This window comes from Heliangelus exortis, chromosome Z (genome assembly GCF_036169615.1).
Source record: "Heliangelus exortis chromosome Z, bHelExo1.hap1, whole genome shotgun sequence".
NCBI classification, from domain to species: Eukaryota; Metazoa; Chordata; class Aves; order Apodiformes; family Trochilidae; genus Heliangelus; species Heliangelus exortis.
Genome location: NC_092454.1, coordinates 68179112 through 68193404, shown reverse-complemented (window position 1 = coordinate 68193404; position 14293 = coordinate 68179112). Strand labels below are relative to the sequence as shown.

Here is a 14293-nt window from a genome sequence, read left to right as displayed (position 1 = left end):
TTAATTCAAATATATCTTAACAGTAGTATAAGAAGCAGGAAAGTAATTCTTTTGTTTGTTTTTTTGTTGTTTTTTTTTGTTGTTGTTGTTGTTGTTGTTGTTTAAGATTTGTTATGTCTTTCAATTCAGGAATCACATTTACTGCAATATTTACTGCTAATAATAAAAAGGTGTAAGATGATGGAAAATGGAGTATACAACACACAGCAAAATAATTCTTTGACCAGTAGTAAAATACAGATTGCTGATGAGAAAGCCACTGAGCAAGAAAATGCATTAATTTTTCACACAGCAGAATTGTTGTCATGGGTATTGGAAGCTGTGCATAGGATGGTGCTGAGTACAATATCAACAGTGGTGCCAGGTTTGAAAAGGAAGAGAGTGTGTGTGTGTGCATTTAAACAAAGTGTAAGGTTGTGTAATTCAGAGTGATAAGCATCCAGAGAGAGGCTCAATATAGAAATAATGTTTCCCATAACTATTCGAGTAGTAACGTTGATGGACAAAAGGATGAGCTGTGGGAAGCCCCATAGTATTTTGTAACATGCTAGAACTGGTCAGCAGCCTTATGCCAAGGATAAACTGAGAGTTCTGCTTTTACCCTAGGTAACAGTAGGAATTATTTTAAAACAATTATTAGTACTGGCTTCTACCCAGAATAGTGTGCCCAGAACAAATCTGGGTGAGAAATTATAAGTATTTCTGGATTATTCTGACCATCTCCATCATGGTTTTGGAAGGTGTTCCTGAGACTCCTTGTGGGTCTGGTTGTATCTTCAGTTACCATAACACCAGGTACAACTGTCATAGTGTCAATTTAAAAGATGAAGGAAAGAGAAATTTAGTATAATGATATGAAGTGGTGGAAACCTGCAAATCTATTTTTATTGAAGTGAATCAGCAAATAACAGGTTCATTCTTGGAAGAGTTGTTGCAGAACATAAGTATGTGTGGGTTATAAGAACATTATTCATCTGGTTTGGCATAAGAGAACTGGAGGAAGTTTGATAATAAACAACCTAAAGAATTTCTGTCAATAACAACATAGGTTGGAAAAAAATCCCCAAACCACAGTAGTAATCCCAACAATTTCAGGCACTTATTTGCAGAATATCATATTTGACGACATACAACTCATACAGAAAAAACAAACAAACAAACAAGCAAACAACCAAGAAAGTTTATGTCAAGTAAAATAAAATCTTATTTGCAAGATTTTCTTTTCTTCAGGAGTTTTTTTGAAAAGTAATTAGGAATTTTATTTTAAAATAAAACTGACATCCCTCTTGTCACTAAGCACAACAGAACAAATAAAACAGAAAACAGTTAAGGACTGCCATTTAAAGGCTCCAAGATTAAAGTAAAAGAAAGGTAAAAGGACTTTTAGAAGATGAAGGAGTGGAAGCATAAACAGAACATGGTTTGCTTTGCTTATTTTCAGTTTACTGGTTCAGTAACTGAACCAATCATTTTTATGGATGACATAGATTTACCATTCATTTATTTCCTCCTAATGTTATTAGGAATCAAACATCTGCCATTCCTTAGTTTTTACGAAATCCCTCAGTCCACCAGACTGACTGCTACTTTTTAGGTTTCCCAATAAATCAGGTATAAGTCTATCTGAGGGAAAAGAAGGCTCATTAAATTGAGCTGTCCTCTCTCCTGAGGAGCATATTCTATAAAAAAAAAAAATATTAAACCCCCTTTCTATAGCCTGATTGACTGCCTTGACATGCAGTGGCCAGCTATGGACCTGCAACTTCTGACCTTCCAAAGACTTGAGAGGCCACGTGTGGAGTGAAGGATTTTTGCACTACAGTATGTTTCAGAAACCAGCAAGAATGTGATTAAGCCTCTCACTCACTGAAGTGTGCCCTTGCCATGGCAAAATAGGAGCAGAATTTGCATTATCACTTTTTTCTGGGAAAGCTTGATGTGTTTGCAGAGGAATTAATTGCCCTGGAGTTGTAAACTCAGATTTGATCCTGGCTAGACTAAACTCTGGTGGTTTCAGTGAAGTTTATATCTGCACTATACAGGTCTGAATCCCCTTAGTAGTATGATGGGCCATTAAGAAAATTGTCAAACTGCAAGATAGTACAGTAAAAAAAGCACACGCAGTGGAAGACAATATAAATGTGTATTTGATTGATTTATTCCAGGTCACCAGGAGACAATAAATTCAGTCTGTCACTTTTACATTTATAAAGTGGATTTTATGTAAAGCCTTTTGTGTGGTGCAAAGAATCAATAAGGAGATGCATAATTGAAGGAAATTCAGTCAAATATTGGATTTTTCTCTTTAGTCATTGACTGCAGGTAGAAGTTGGTCGTTTTGCTTTAACAGCCTATAATAGGAAGACATACATTTTGTTTTCTTTTTTTCTATAGCATGTCATTTTGTCCTTAAAATTCAACAGGTTAAACCATGGAACATTTGTGAACTAAAATCATCTGCTCACAAGATGAATAATTACTTCAATTTTTAATGTCTATTTTTTTAATATGTCTTGTATTTAGTCATAATAATCTTTGATGTAGAAAGCTCTTGCAGAATCCTGTACAGTGCAATTAACATGGACTTCAAAATACATAATTTAAAATTTAATATTCTAGAGAATTTCTTTAAGGGGATTTTTTTTCTGTTCAGTGAAGTCATCATAAATTCCTAGTGACTAAAAGGTTTAGGAGAGGAAAAAGAGGTTTTGGGGGGCACAAAATATTGCAGGATCAGTTTTTGTCTGTTAGTTAAGTCAGTGAAGTAATTTCAAGTTTATTTTAGTATTAGAAATTATTTTATTTCAAATAATGCCATTTAAGTTGAACATTTGAAAACGGAATAAAGCTGCATCTTTTAGTATTATAGATGTTTAGATTGCCCATCTTTAAACCTCAATTTTTTATTTGTTTTATGATTAACTGGAAAATACCATGACAGCCATGCAAATTATCCATGAATGTGATTTAAACTCAGAAGGAAATTTTTATTTTAAAAACTAATACATATTTTTAACCCCAAACTAACAGTAAAAGATTTAACCTAAAACTTCAGGAAATATTCATGAAAATACATTAATGGGTTTTATTTAGTTCTTTAAAAGGGTTGAAATTAATATGAGATATTTCACTACAAGCATGAAAGTTTTGGTTGACCCAAATATAAGGTTTTTCACTTCTGCTTACTATGTACTAATATTTTTTATTAGAGGGTGTGAGAAAAAAAACAACAAAAGATTGTTTAATGATGGAGAAGACAAATAGTAATTTTTTTTTTCTTAGTGCACTTAACTGTAGTGAAAAATCAATAACATTCCAATAAAGGCATTTTCAGCAGTTCCCCCAGGTATGTATGTGCTTATCATTTTCTCACATCTCCAGAAGCATACACTTAGAGCACTTAAATGTATTTACCTTGAACGTTAGAAATTAAGACTAGGGAAGCAGTAAGAATTTTCCCATCACTCTCGTTCTAGTTAAATTTAAATGTAATGTTTTTCAGCAATTATATTATAAGTCAACATGTTCTAAAATACATAAGAGACTGAAAGGTGCAAATATATAAAGGAAACGTGTTGGGTAGCTGTAGAAATACACCTTATTTCTCTCCTCTTACACAGCCATTCTGTTAATTGTTCTTTAAGCACAACACAATTCACAGAAGCAGAGCTGAGCTTCCAAGGGAGGTCCTCCAGCTGAGTCATAGAATTATGGAATCATAGAACAGTTTAGGTCAGAAAGGACCTTAAAGATCATCTGGTTCCAACTCCCCTGCATGGACAGGGACACCTCCCACTAGACCAATTTGCTCAATCCTCTTGGCTCAAGCAGGGTGACCCAGAGCTTGCTGCCCAGGAGCGTGTCAGGATGGTGTTTGGAGATCTCCAATGAGAGAGACTCTTAAAACCTCCTCAGTCTTACAAAAAATCCTATAAAAAGTCCATTATGTGGAATCCAGAATGGTGAGCAGCTGGACATCCTAAACCAAAGTGCCACATCATCAAACAAGAGATAAGATTACGGGGCTTGTATTCAGTGGTTCAGAGCACCATACAGCTTTTTCTCTGTCCCCTGCGTTTCTTTGTGCCTTTTTATGAAGAACAGAGTGTTACTGAATTCAGACCAAGGATCAAAGCAGTAATTTACATTTTTCAGACCTGAACTGACCAATTATTTGTTGCATTTGCAATGAGAGAAACACTGAATGAATATATACCCTTGGTTCTGTGATAGGCTGCAACAGCATGCAGTGGAGATGTGAGTGTGTACATCTGCACCAGAGTTTGTGAAACATCAGGTAGAAGAAGGTAACACAAGAAGAGGTTTTGCCATCTGCTTGCAGCATGGAAGAGGAAAAATCAAAAGGAGTGAAGGACTGCATTTTAACACAGCTTACCAGAGCCTAAACCCTCTTATTTCCTGCTGTGGGAGGTGCTGGTTCTGGTTGGTTTTGAAATGCAGCCATTGGAGAGGGTGCTAAGCATCCTCTGGAAACACAGAACTCTGATTCTGATGGAAAATTAATAAATCTGCTCTGAGGAACATATGGATAAATAGGGGTGAGGTGTGTTTCAGAAAAGCCATATATTTGGGTGAACAAAATCTCAAAAAAACCCCAACAAACCAGCTCAAAATCAATAGGCCTGACTCCTAAACTAATCAAAATTGAAAGGTGTGGAGGACCTCCAGAATGCTGACAGCTTCTGTGAGAAGGCTTCTTACAAGGGTGGTGTCAGGGTGCCTGATAAACTCTTGACTTCCAGTGGCTTTATTCATTAAGGTAAAAGAAAAATCAATGCAAAGTATCTTCACTTGTTTTAATTATTTTCTGAACAATTAGGAATATTACATGGATGACAAATTAAGGTGCAAAATGTATCATTTCTGAAAAGAAAGATATCTCATGTGAGGTGTATTTTTTACCTCACGTCACTGTGTTCTCTCTTGTCTTGTTCCACTGCATATAGCAAAGCCATGTTAGTGTTAGCAACAGAGAAAAGCATCTGCTTTTTTACAGTTATGTTTAAGTATTTTTCTCTTTTAACATTTCTATTTGTTGAATTACAGTTGCCAGCAAAGAACTTCACCTGCTCAGTACAACCAGTCTAGGGCACAGTAATTTTAAATAAACAGAAGAGTAACATTATTGTCATAACTGGCTCAGCATCTAAATGAGGGTTTTGAGCTGAGATTCAGCTATCCTATTTTATTCAGATGTGTACCTAAGTGAAGAATAGTTCCACTGAAACAACTCTCAGAGTAATAACAAGCCAGTTTTGAATTGCTAATGCTGGTGGTATTCATCGCAGTAAATAGGTCTAAGAATATTATTCAAATAGCGGTCTGAAAAAAAAAAGTTGTTACTGGAATGAGTATTCTTTGTATAACTGGGCAATTTTGCTTAACCAGTTGTAATGCACAGTCACTAGTGCCTTTAATCTTTTGTTGTTGAAGCAGATTTTAAGTGTGCAGCTAACAGATTTTGGGCGATTTTAACCTTTAATAACAGAACTCGTATATAATTTTTGTGTTCTGTTCTGTTCTGTTCTGTTCTGTCCTGTTCTGTTCTGTTTGTGTAGTACTCTCTGCCACTGGATAAGAAATTACAGTATGTTGAATTGACTCAGTCTGTAGTTTGTTTTTCCTGATTCTGTTGCTATTAATATTTAAACACTCAATTTATTTTCTGTGGGATCATATGTCATGTTGATGTACCTGATTAGTTCAGTTTTTAAAAAAATAGGGCGGTAGTTTTCCTTCTTTCTTTCATTGTCTTAAATCCTCTGCTGCTGCAAACACATTTTACTAAAATTCAGTAAATGTACAGTAAAATAATATATTTTAATTTAATTAAAAATAATTTAAAAACATGATGTGATCTTTACATGAACCTCAAAAATGGGCTAGTCTATTTCAAATACATATCTAGACACTAAATGAGGAATTACAAAAAGGCGAGATTAGCCTATTAATTCTTATGTTTAGGCCATTTTAGATTATGCATGTTGCAATGCAATGTGTTGCAATGTAGCCTTCTTAAGTAGTTATCTGAACACCAAAACATATAAATAAAAATCAAAGGTTTGTCTCAGAAAGCCAGTTAGAGACAAGATGGTTTGCTGGTGCTTCAGACAGTAATTCATTATTTTCTGTCAATTGGATCTGACAGCCCCCAAAAGGACAACATGCTATTTTGCAGTTAGAAATAACTGATGTGTCCAGTATTGCCATACATGCAGTTGCATACACAATATTGCATTGAATTAACCAAGGTTTACAGCTTGTCTTAAATGCAGTTGGTGTCTGTGGACAATGCCTCTGCTATGTCTGATGAAACTTCACCAAAAAGAGGAAAGATCTTCCTTTTCCTATCCTAATTTTTGCCAGCATAAAGCATGGAGCAATACTGAAGGCAAAGAATTAATTTTACTAATCATGGCACTGATCTTTGAGAAAATGTTTGATCTCTTCATTCATCCCCGGTCCAATCTCTAAAGACACCAGGATGGATAAATATTTGCCATGGCTGTAGGAGCATTTTTTGTATTAAACTGATTCTGCAAGATATCAAAGATAAGGAGCTGCCATTTCAACTAGTAGAAGAGACTCCTTAAAATATAAATAATAATAGTATGGGTATTTGTGCTTAGTATCTTTGTAAAGTCTCTTTTTTACACTTATGGAGAGTCCTCTCAGACTTCTAGGTGCTTTTAATTATCCAAGCGATAAACATTTGATTGCTGCTTTTTTTATGTCACTGAAAACTGCATGACAGTGAGAAAACCATTTTTATGATTTGTACATGTAAATACCACATACTGACTGCTATGAGAGAAATAACTAAGTCACAGAATTAATTTTCAAATACAGGTTTACTGTGAATACATTTGCTTTTTTTCTTTAAAATGTATGGGTAACCGTCTATAGCCAAATGTTCTTTATAATTGTAACTTCAGGTAACTTAATGGTAATCTGTCACTAAAAAAGAAAGGTTCTAGTGTGAGAATATAGATTTTATGAATTTCCTCAGCCAATAAACCTCTGAAATGGAGTCCATTGGGTCTGCCAATGGGCAGCTTACCCCAGGTCACATATCTACCCTGCCATGAAAACAAACCCAAAAGTGCTGTGTTTGCTCCCTAACTACTCTAATTTCAGGATCATTAATGCCTTTCTGCACCATCAAACTGGGAAGAAACTGAAGGGAACAGAAAGGGCAGAAGATTGAGAGAGAAGAAAAAGATGTGCACTGTGCCTGTCATTAACAGCTGGCCAGCAGCTGGGTTATCTGTGTCATGAGACAACAGACTTCATTAGCTAAATGAATAACTGGGTTCTGCCATCGATTTTTTAGGGGGCTTTACCTTAAGAACTGCTCCTTTACTGTACCATGATAGCTATGATAATGAATTTGTCTGCAGAGAAGTTAATTGAAATGCTTCTGATGACTATTGCTATATCAGTATTAAGCTTATCCTACTTGCCAAGTTAAAGGTTAATATGTGATTTTAAAAATAAAAACTTAGTTCACCACTAAGATGAAACACCTGTTACTCAGATTGATCAGTCTGTATAGAATAAAGTTTTTATGATGTCATACTGCTTATATATTAAGAAAATATAAATAATATAACAATAAGGATTATCTGCACTTCTTCATCTGTATTTTTTCTCATTTTCTCTCTTTTCCTCTTTTCTACTTACCCTCCCCTGCCCCTGCCCTCCCCCTACCCACCCTGCACCCTTTTTCACAGCCTCGATTGAAGAAGAACCTACTTCAGCAGGTATGAATAATTTATTATTACAGTTGCATCATAGCCATTCCTTGAGAGCTACCTTTACTAAAAATCATTTTAACAAGGTTTATTTTGTGCATAATACATGCTAAATAGTCATATTAGTGTTGGGTTATTTTGTCTTCTGTCTTCTCCCCTTCATTTTGTCTTTTTTTTTTTTCTCCCCTCAGTTTGGAGTCAGTAGGATACACATTTCTCCAGTAAGAGTACAAAATCTTTTCTGCCACATGTTCCTTCCTTTTTTCTTCTTTCTTGGTTAGGTTGGCGCATTAGGCTCACAAAACAAACCATATCAAAAGGAACTAGGACTTCTAAAATCAGTGTTTGTGATAGACTTTTACCTGTCTTTATGCCAGTGAAGCTCAATCATCTGCAATTGGCATCCTTAAAACAGTGCAGCCAGGGAACAAGAAGTGAAGGAAGGGAAGGACAGGAAGTGCAGAAGCATCCAGCTCGAAGAAAAGACTTTGCATCGTTATCCAGTGGCCTGGATATCTGCTCAGCAAACTTTTATATCCATTGACAGGCTGCCAAGTAGTGGGAATGGTTAACAACACAGTCATAAAAATTAGTTTAGGAGCTCCCCAAGAGACCAGACTCATAGTGTTTATTGTTTTGCAAAGATTAACTATTTCTAATTAATTGGCAATCCATTAGCTTGGGAGTATTTAAAGAAAAAGGAAGCAACGAACCAAAGAAGAATGCCACTAAACAGCTTAACATATTTGAAATGACATTGAGTTGTATAAACTCAGTGAGCTAAATAGATAGGGAGTCACTTTATAGTGGCTTGTTAAAAGAAGAAAGGTCTCCAGAGGACTAAAGGAATGAAGGTAAGGAAAGACAATGAAGAAAGGAAGATGGCAAGGAAGGATTGAACACTGTTTACAACACTAACCTACAACTTGGGAGCAATATAAGTAATTAGGGGACGGTGGAGAATAATAAATGAAAGGACGGAGAACAAAGCCAAGAGTAGGATGTGAGAGAAGGAGAATAGTTAAGACTAACAATGAATACAGAAAGGAGCAAAATGGAGCTTTTAACATGAAGATAGTGCTGGAATGGAAAGAAAGCGTCACTGAGATGCAAAAAAACCCCAAACTGTAAAACAGAGAAGGGAAGAATTTAGGAAAAAACTATACAGTACTAGTAACACACCCCTGAGGACTATATAATTATTAAGCATCAGCCTTCAACTGTTTTCTAAGAGATCAGTCTGGAATTTTTCCTGGAAATTACCTTAGTGAAAACCTATTTGTTAAATAGGAGCATCAGTTACAAAAGGAGATATTTTTTCTTTTTCTTTTTCTTCTTTTTTAACATAGGAAAGGCAAAATACAAACACCCTTTTCCCCTTTGTGGAATTGCTTTTCGTACATACATTTTGTAGACAGTTTAGGCGCATACATAAATAAATCAGAATACTGTTCCAGGCAATCTTGCTATGTTTGTACATTGTAAAACCATCATTCCTGTCGAGACCAGCAGAACATCTCATGAAGATATTTGCATTTTACACATCACTGTCATTTCTATGACAGCCTGTCAGCCTGTAGCTGCAAGCTGGCCAAGCTAACCATATATATCAGCTGAAAATGGGTAAATGGAGGAAAGTGAAATTTATAAGATGGCCACATGTGCTCTTCTACAGATCTCTGTTAGCCTTACCAGCTGAAATTTCAGCAGTTTCACAAAAGGCTGCAGATTGCATATTTGGTTCCTCAGGAGCCCTTGCCTTTTGGAGTGCCAGATGACCTTGTTTGGTTTTGTATCCATTTGTTTTTAATCCCTTCTGACTGCTTTGTTTCAGTCTACTGTGGTATCACTGCTTTATTTTTCCACATAATTCTAATGTTCAACAAATCTCAGCCAATAATTTACAATTAATGTCTTTCAGGCATTGTTCCATCACAGAATATGCCTAAATATTAATAATCTCCTTGAATTTACGCCTTATCAGTAACATCATTTACACTAATATTTTTTCAAATATTTTCCCCCAAGTCTTGATCAGATAGGTTTCATACTCAGATCATTTACTTGTGGCTGGTTGAGAGAGCTGCACATAATGGTTGTAGTTCTTTGTGTTTCAGGGTTTGTTGGCATCTAGATATTTATGTGGTAACAACTATAGCAGTGTAACTTTCTGTATGAAATCTCTTAATGGAAATACTGATGACCTTTTCATATTAGTTATTCCGTGACAGGAGGCTGTTTTCAGTAAAAGTATACATGTGGGAGTTTCACTGCTACAGTTATGCACATAGATACTCCCACAAAAAAAAAAATAAAAAAAAAAAATCAACAGCAAGAAATACTCAAACATACAGCCACCAGAGTGGTTTTATTCTTTGATTTGGACAGATAAACAAATGCCTCTGGCATAAATGGTACATGGTAGATTTACAATAGAAGAGAAAACACATATTTGTAAACATTTGTGCAAATAAATCTCAACTGCTCAGAAGTTATGTTGCAAGGAAATAAGACTAAGTACCTTCAAAAGTACATGAATTAATGTGACAGTAACCCTTTCTGGTACTTTATCTGATTCTAGGACATTGATTGGATTCTTTGGAAATTATTTTAAACAATTACCTTCTTGGAAAAATTTTGGTTAATCTGAAGATTTTTAATTAAATTAATGATTTTTTTTTTTTTCCTGATTCAAATGAAAATTTCCACCCTGTAGAAAACAACTGTAGTCTCTACTTGGAATAGCAATGTCTGAATCTTAAATTCTTCTGCAAGGTAACCATAGTGTATAACCCAGGTGTACTTTGCATGAAATGGGACTGTGGTCAAGATATGCTATATTTAAGTATAGATACTATTTTAGAAATTCCCTAAGATGAAACATTAACTTTCACCACAGGTGTACATAGTATCTTTTGGATCTTCCTCAACAAAGCAGTGAAATATATAGGTAATATTTCAAGTCAGCGCAGAGTAGACCTGTTGCCTTTGTGAGCACGTGTTTAAGCTTGTGTTTGATAGATTGGAGCTTAAATTAGGTGCTGTGAAAGTGCAACCTAGCAGGACAGTACAAATTTTAACAGTAAAGTGCACTATTTTGCTCTTGTGGAAGCCAAAGTCTAAACCAGATTATTACATAAAGAGCAGGAAAACAGTTTTAAATTTAGTGACAAAGGACATGCAAGAGTAAATAAAGTTATTTTAAAATGTTTATTATAAGGATACTACTTGTTACAGCTTTTCCAGAGGAAAAACTATGAATAAGGTGAAATATTTATTTACCAATAACTTTTATCTTAAAATGTAATAAACAATACTAGCTCTTCAGATGTTTTATAATACATAGTTTATATTGATTGTGCTTTAAGATATGACTAGATATTGTTGCTTTGAAATAAATAGATTAATGCATTCTTACGGGATCATTTTAATGCATCTTATTTCTCAAATTGTATTGATATTTGCAGAGCCTGATGTTCTGTATCATATACACCTTAGTGTATTCCTTAGAGCCTATTTACAGAGTAAGAAATGATAGATCAGTCATAAAAAAATAAATGAGAAATAAAAAGAATTAAAAGTGGTTATATATTATTTTAACCAAGAGATATTCCAAACCTGACTTACTGAACATAGCCTAGGTACTTGTTAAGACAGACCCTACTAGTTTTCCTATCAATCATCCTCTAAATTTCAGTAGTAATAATGGAGTTTTGATTTATTTTCTACTGGTTTGGTTCTTTGTTTCATTTGGTTAGTTGTTTTTTGTTTGCTTGTGGTTGTCTTTTTTTGTTTGTTTTGTTGTTGTTGTTTGGTTGGTTTTGTTGTTTTTTTTAAATTATTATTTCTTTTAATCACATTAACAAGTAAATTTGATTTAGACTACTAGAATGTTTTGAAGAAATACTGTGGCTTCCCTAAGGTCCACTGCCTCCCAGGGACTGTCTCTGGTCTCAGTGAGTGCATATCATGAAAGGGGAAGTTTCTCAAAGGGGGTTTTGGACCCACCAGCCCTTCCTTGATTTCGTGTACAAGAAAAAAGAAAATAAGGAGATGTCCCGAGTTTAATGAAAGGAAAATTTCCAAAAATGTTCGTGAGATTCTTCATCTGCTCACTCTCTCACAGTCCAAACTTTGAAGATGCATCTGGTCTAGTCTTGAGAACTCAATTTACTGCCCACACTACATCAGTGTCCTAAGTGTTATGGTTTTTATGACAGCATGCTCTCAGGCTGCATTTTGGGGCACAATATTTCTGCTGTGATATGCAAAGCTATTCTGTTTCACACGTTTTGAAGGGAAAAGCATCTTTACATGTTATTCTAGAAGAAAGGATTATTCCCCTTGGGTCTGTAACAGAGATTTACTCCCCTGTTTAATTTGGTTTACACGTTTGTAAGAATTACTTTGCTTTTTCTTCTTGAAATGCATATGTTATTTTTCAATGCCTGAAGCTAACTTGTTAATCATTTTCCATATATTCCAAGCAAAATATAGACTAAATCACGACATAATATAAAGGTCATATTGAACCTTATTCTGACAGAAGTGAGGTTTATGCAGTAAAAATAGATCAAGATGCCATGTGCCACTGGAGGCTATTACAGCAGCCTGTCACATTTAAAAACTGGAAATCTTGCTTAGGTCAGGAATGAAAATTAATTAGTATTTTCATCCTATCCCTTGGTGAATGTTTGTCCATACATCATAAAAATAATTCAGTTTGGTAAAGTCACTCATTGCATTTATGAATCAGACTGAAAGAGTGCTAGGAGGTTGAAATTACCCTGCAGTGCTGTCAGCTGTCTCAGACTTTGCACTTGGTGATCTTAAAGGTCCTTTCCAATCATGTTTGTTCTATGATGCTATGACTCTAATGATGAGCATTTACCAGAATTTGCATAGTTTTAGGGAGTGATATTTGCGGTGAGTACACAACATTTATCCCAGTGAATAAATTCAAGTGGAAGATGATATAGCATTCCATAAAATAGCTATTGCTTTACATCAGGAATATTTTCATTCGTTTACTTACCATTTTCTCACCTGAACTTTAAGATGGATGTTTTCCATGACAGGCTTTGGCTTCAGGCTGAACTGTGCTCAAATACTTCCATATTTCTCATAATAAGGTTAAGGACAAAAGGTGTTCTGATGCCTATTTTGATTTTTTGAGTTTTTTTCTTCACATAGGCCACTTATTTCTGATTCCTTCTTCCAACCTACTCATGCTCTCTTCAACTCTTTTTGCTCATGCTGGCAATCATACAGCTGCATGCTGAACTGCATCAGGTGGCTGTTCTAGCTGAAAGTAACTTCTTCACCAGTGTGATTTCCCCAGTGCAGTTAGGTTCATTTGATTCATCTCCTTGATCTCAGTTGCCATGTAGTGGCATGTGTGCTCTCAGTGGCAAGGGGAATTTGGTGGAATCATGTAGTGAAAGATAGAGGGAAGAAGAAAAATGCAGTAATCTTTGGTGAGATAGTGCAATTAAATTGTATTAAAGCAGTCAAAGATTCCCATCCAGGAACTAGGATTGTGAAAAGTCAAAAAAAGCCCCAACCAAACAAAGAGAAATAGTAGTTGATTGAGGTTAACAAACCTGATGAAAAGGAATCTTTTCAAAAATATCATCCCAAATAGGCTTATTTTGGCTTTAAAATGTCTTATGACCATCTTTAAAGCATTGGTTTGATTGTGAAAACAAAGGAAAAAAATTACCCATTTTCTTTTCAGTGCAAATATAAGTGGCTTTAGTTACAAAGGCTTTGTCTTACGCATTCATTCAGAAGAACAAAGAAATATTTTTGGTCATGACCAATATGCAGATTAACTGATCATGTAGAAAGACTGTATATATAGCAAAATTAAGGAATATAAAATAAGTATTCTCCTAAAGATGCTAAGTGTATTTTTCATGGACAACAAACCAGACCCTTCCATGAGAGACATAGTAAGATTTTAGTGGTGTTGAATACATTATACGTGCCAGTTCTTGCATAGGTATAAATTTGAAATCCTTGCTGCTGGCACTAAATTGTGGCAAGAATGTTTGCGTAGTAGTTTACTTTTTTTGGACAGCAGCATCATGTGTAGACATGATGTCATCCTCATTTCCTCTTCAAATGTCCAATACAGGTCAATCTTTGCAGTCAAAGAAAGGACACAAAAGACATAGAACCAAGTTATCCCAGAAAGTTATATATTTAAAACAAAGAGAGCAGTTATTCCCATATTTTTATTATTTACTGCAGACACCATATATATGGTTAATGTCAATTAGGAAGAAAGTCTGGGTTGAAGTAAATCCTTTCTTTTGGTTTCTCCAGGAAGTATTCTCAAGTGGATTTTGAAGTTGTGTAGCCAGGTATTGTGGTGTTTATGCACATATGAGTATGCACATATTTATGCTTCTTTTCCTGAGGATTTTAGAACCTCACCTTTTGTAAAGCTGTTAATTTATATTTACCGTTTGTTTTCCTGCACATACACTTGTGATATCTCCTTCTATTATATA

General features: G+C 35.0%; 1 protein-coding gene across 1 annotated transcript in view; it reads left to right on the top strand.

Annotated features, from left to right (window-relative positions):
• Positions 1-14293, top strand: part of EDIL3 (EGF like repeats and discoidin domains 3) — a 227626-nt gene that overhangs the window by 85923 nt on the left and 127410 nt on the right. The window contains exon 3 of the mRNA XM_071730704.1: positions 7755-7784. Within this exon, the coding sequence (XP_071586805.1) occupies positions 7755-7784 (30 nt within the window). The remainder of the gene's footprint in view (positions 1-7754; positions 7785-14293) is intronic.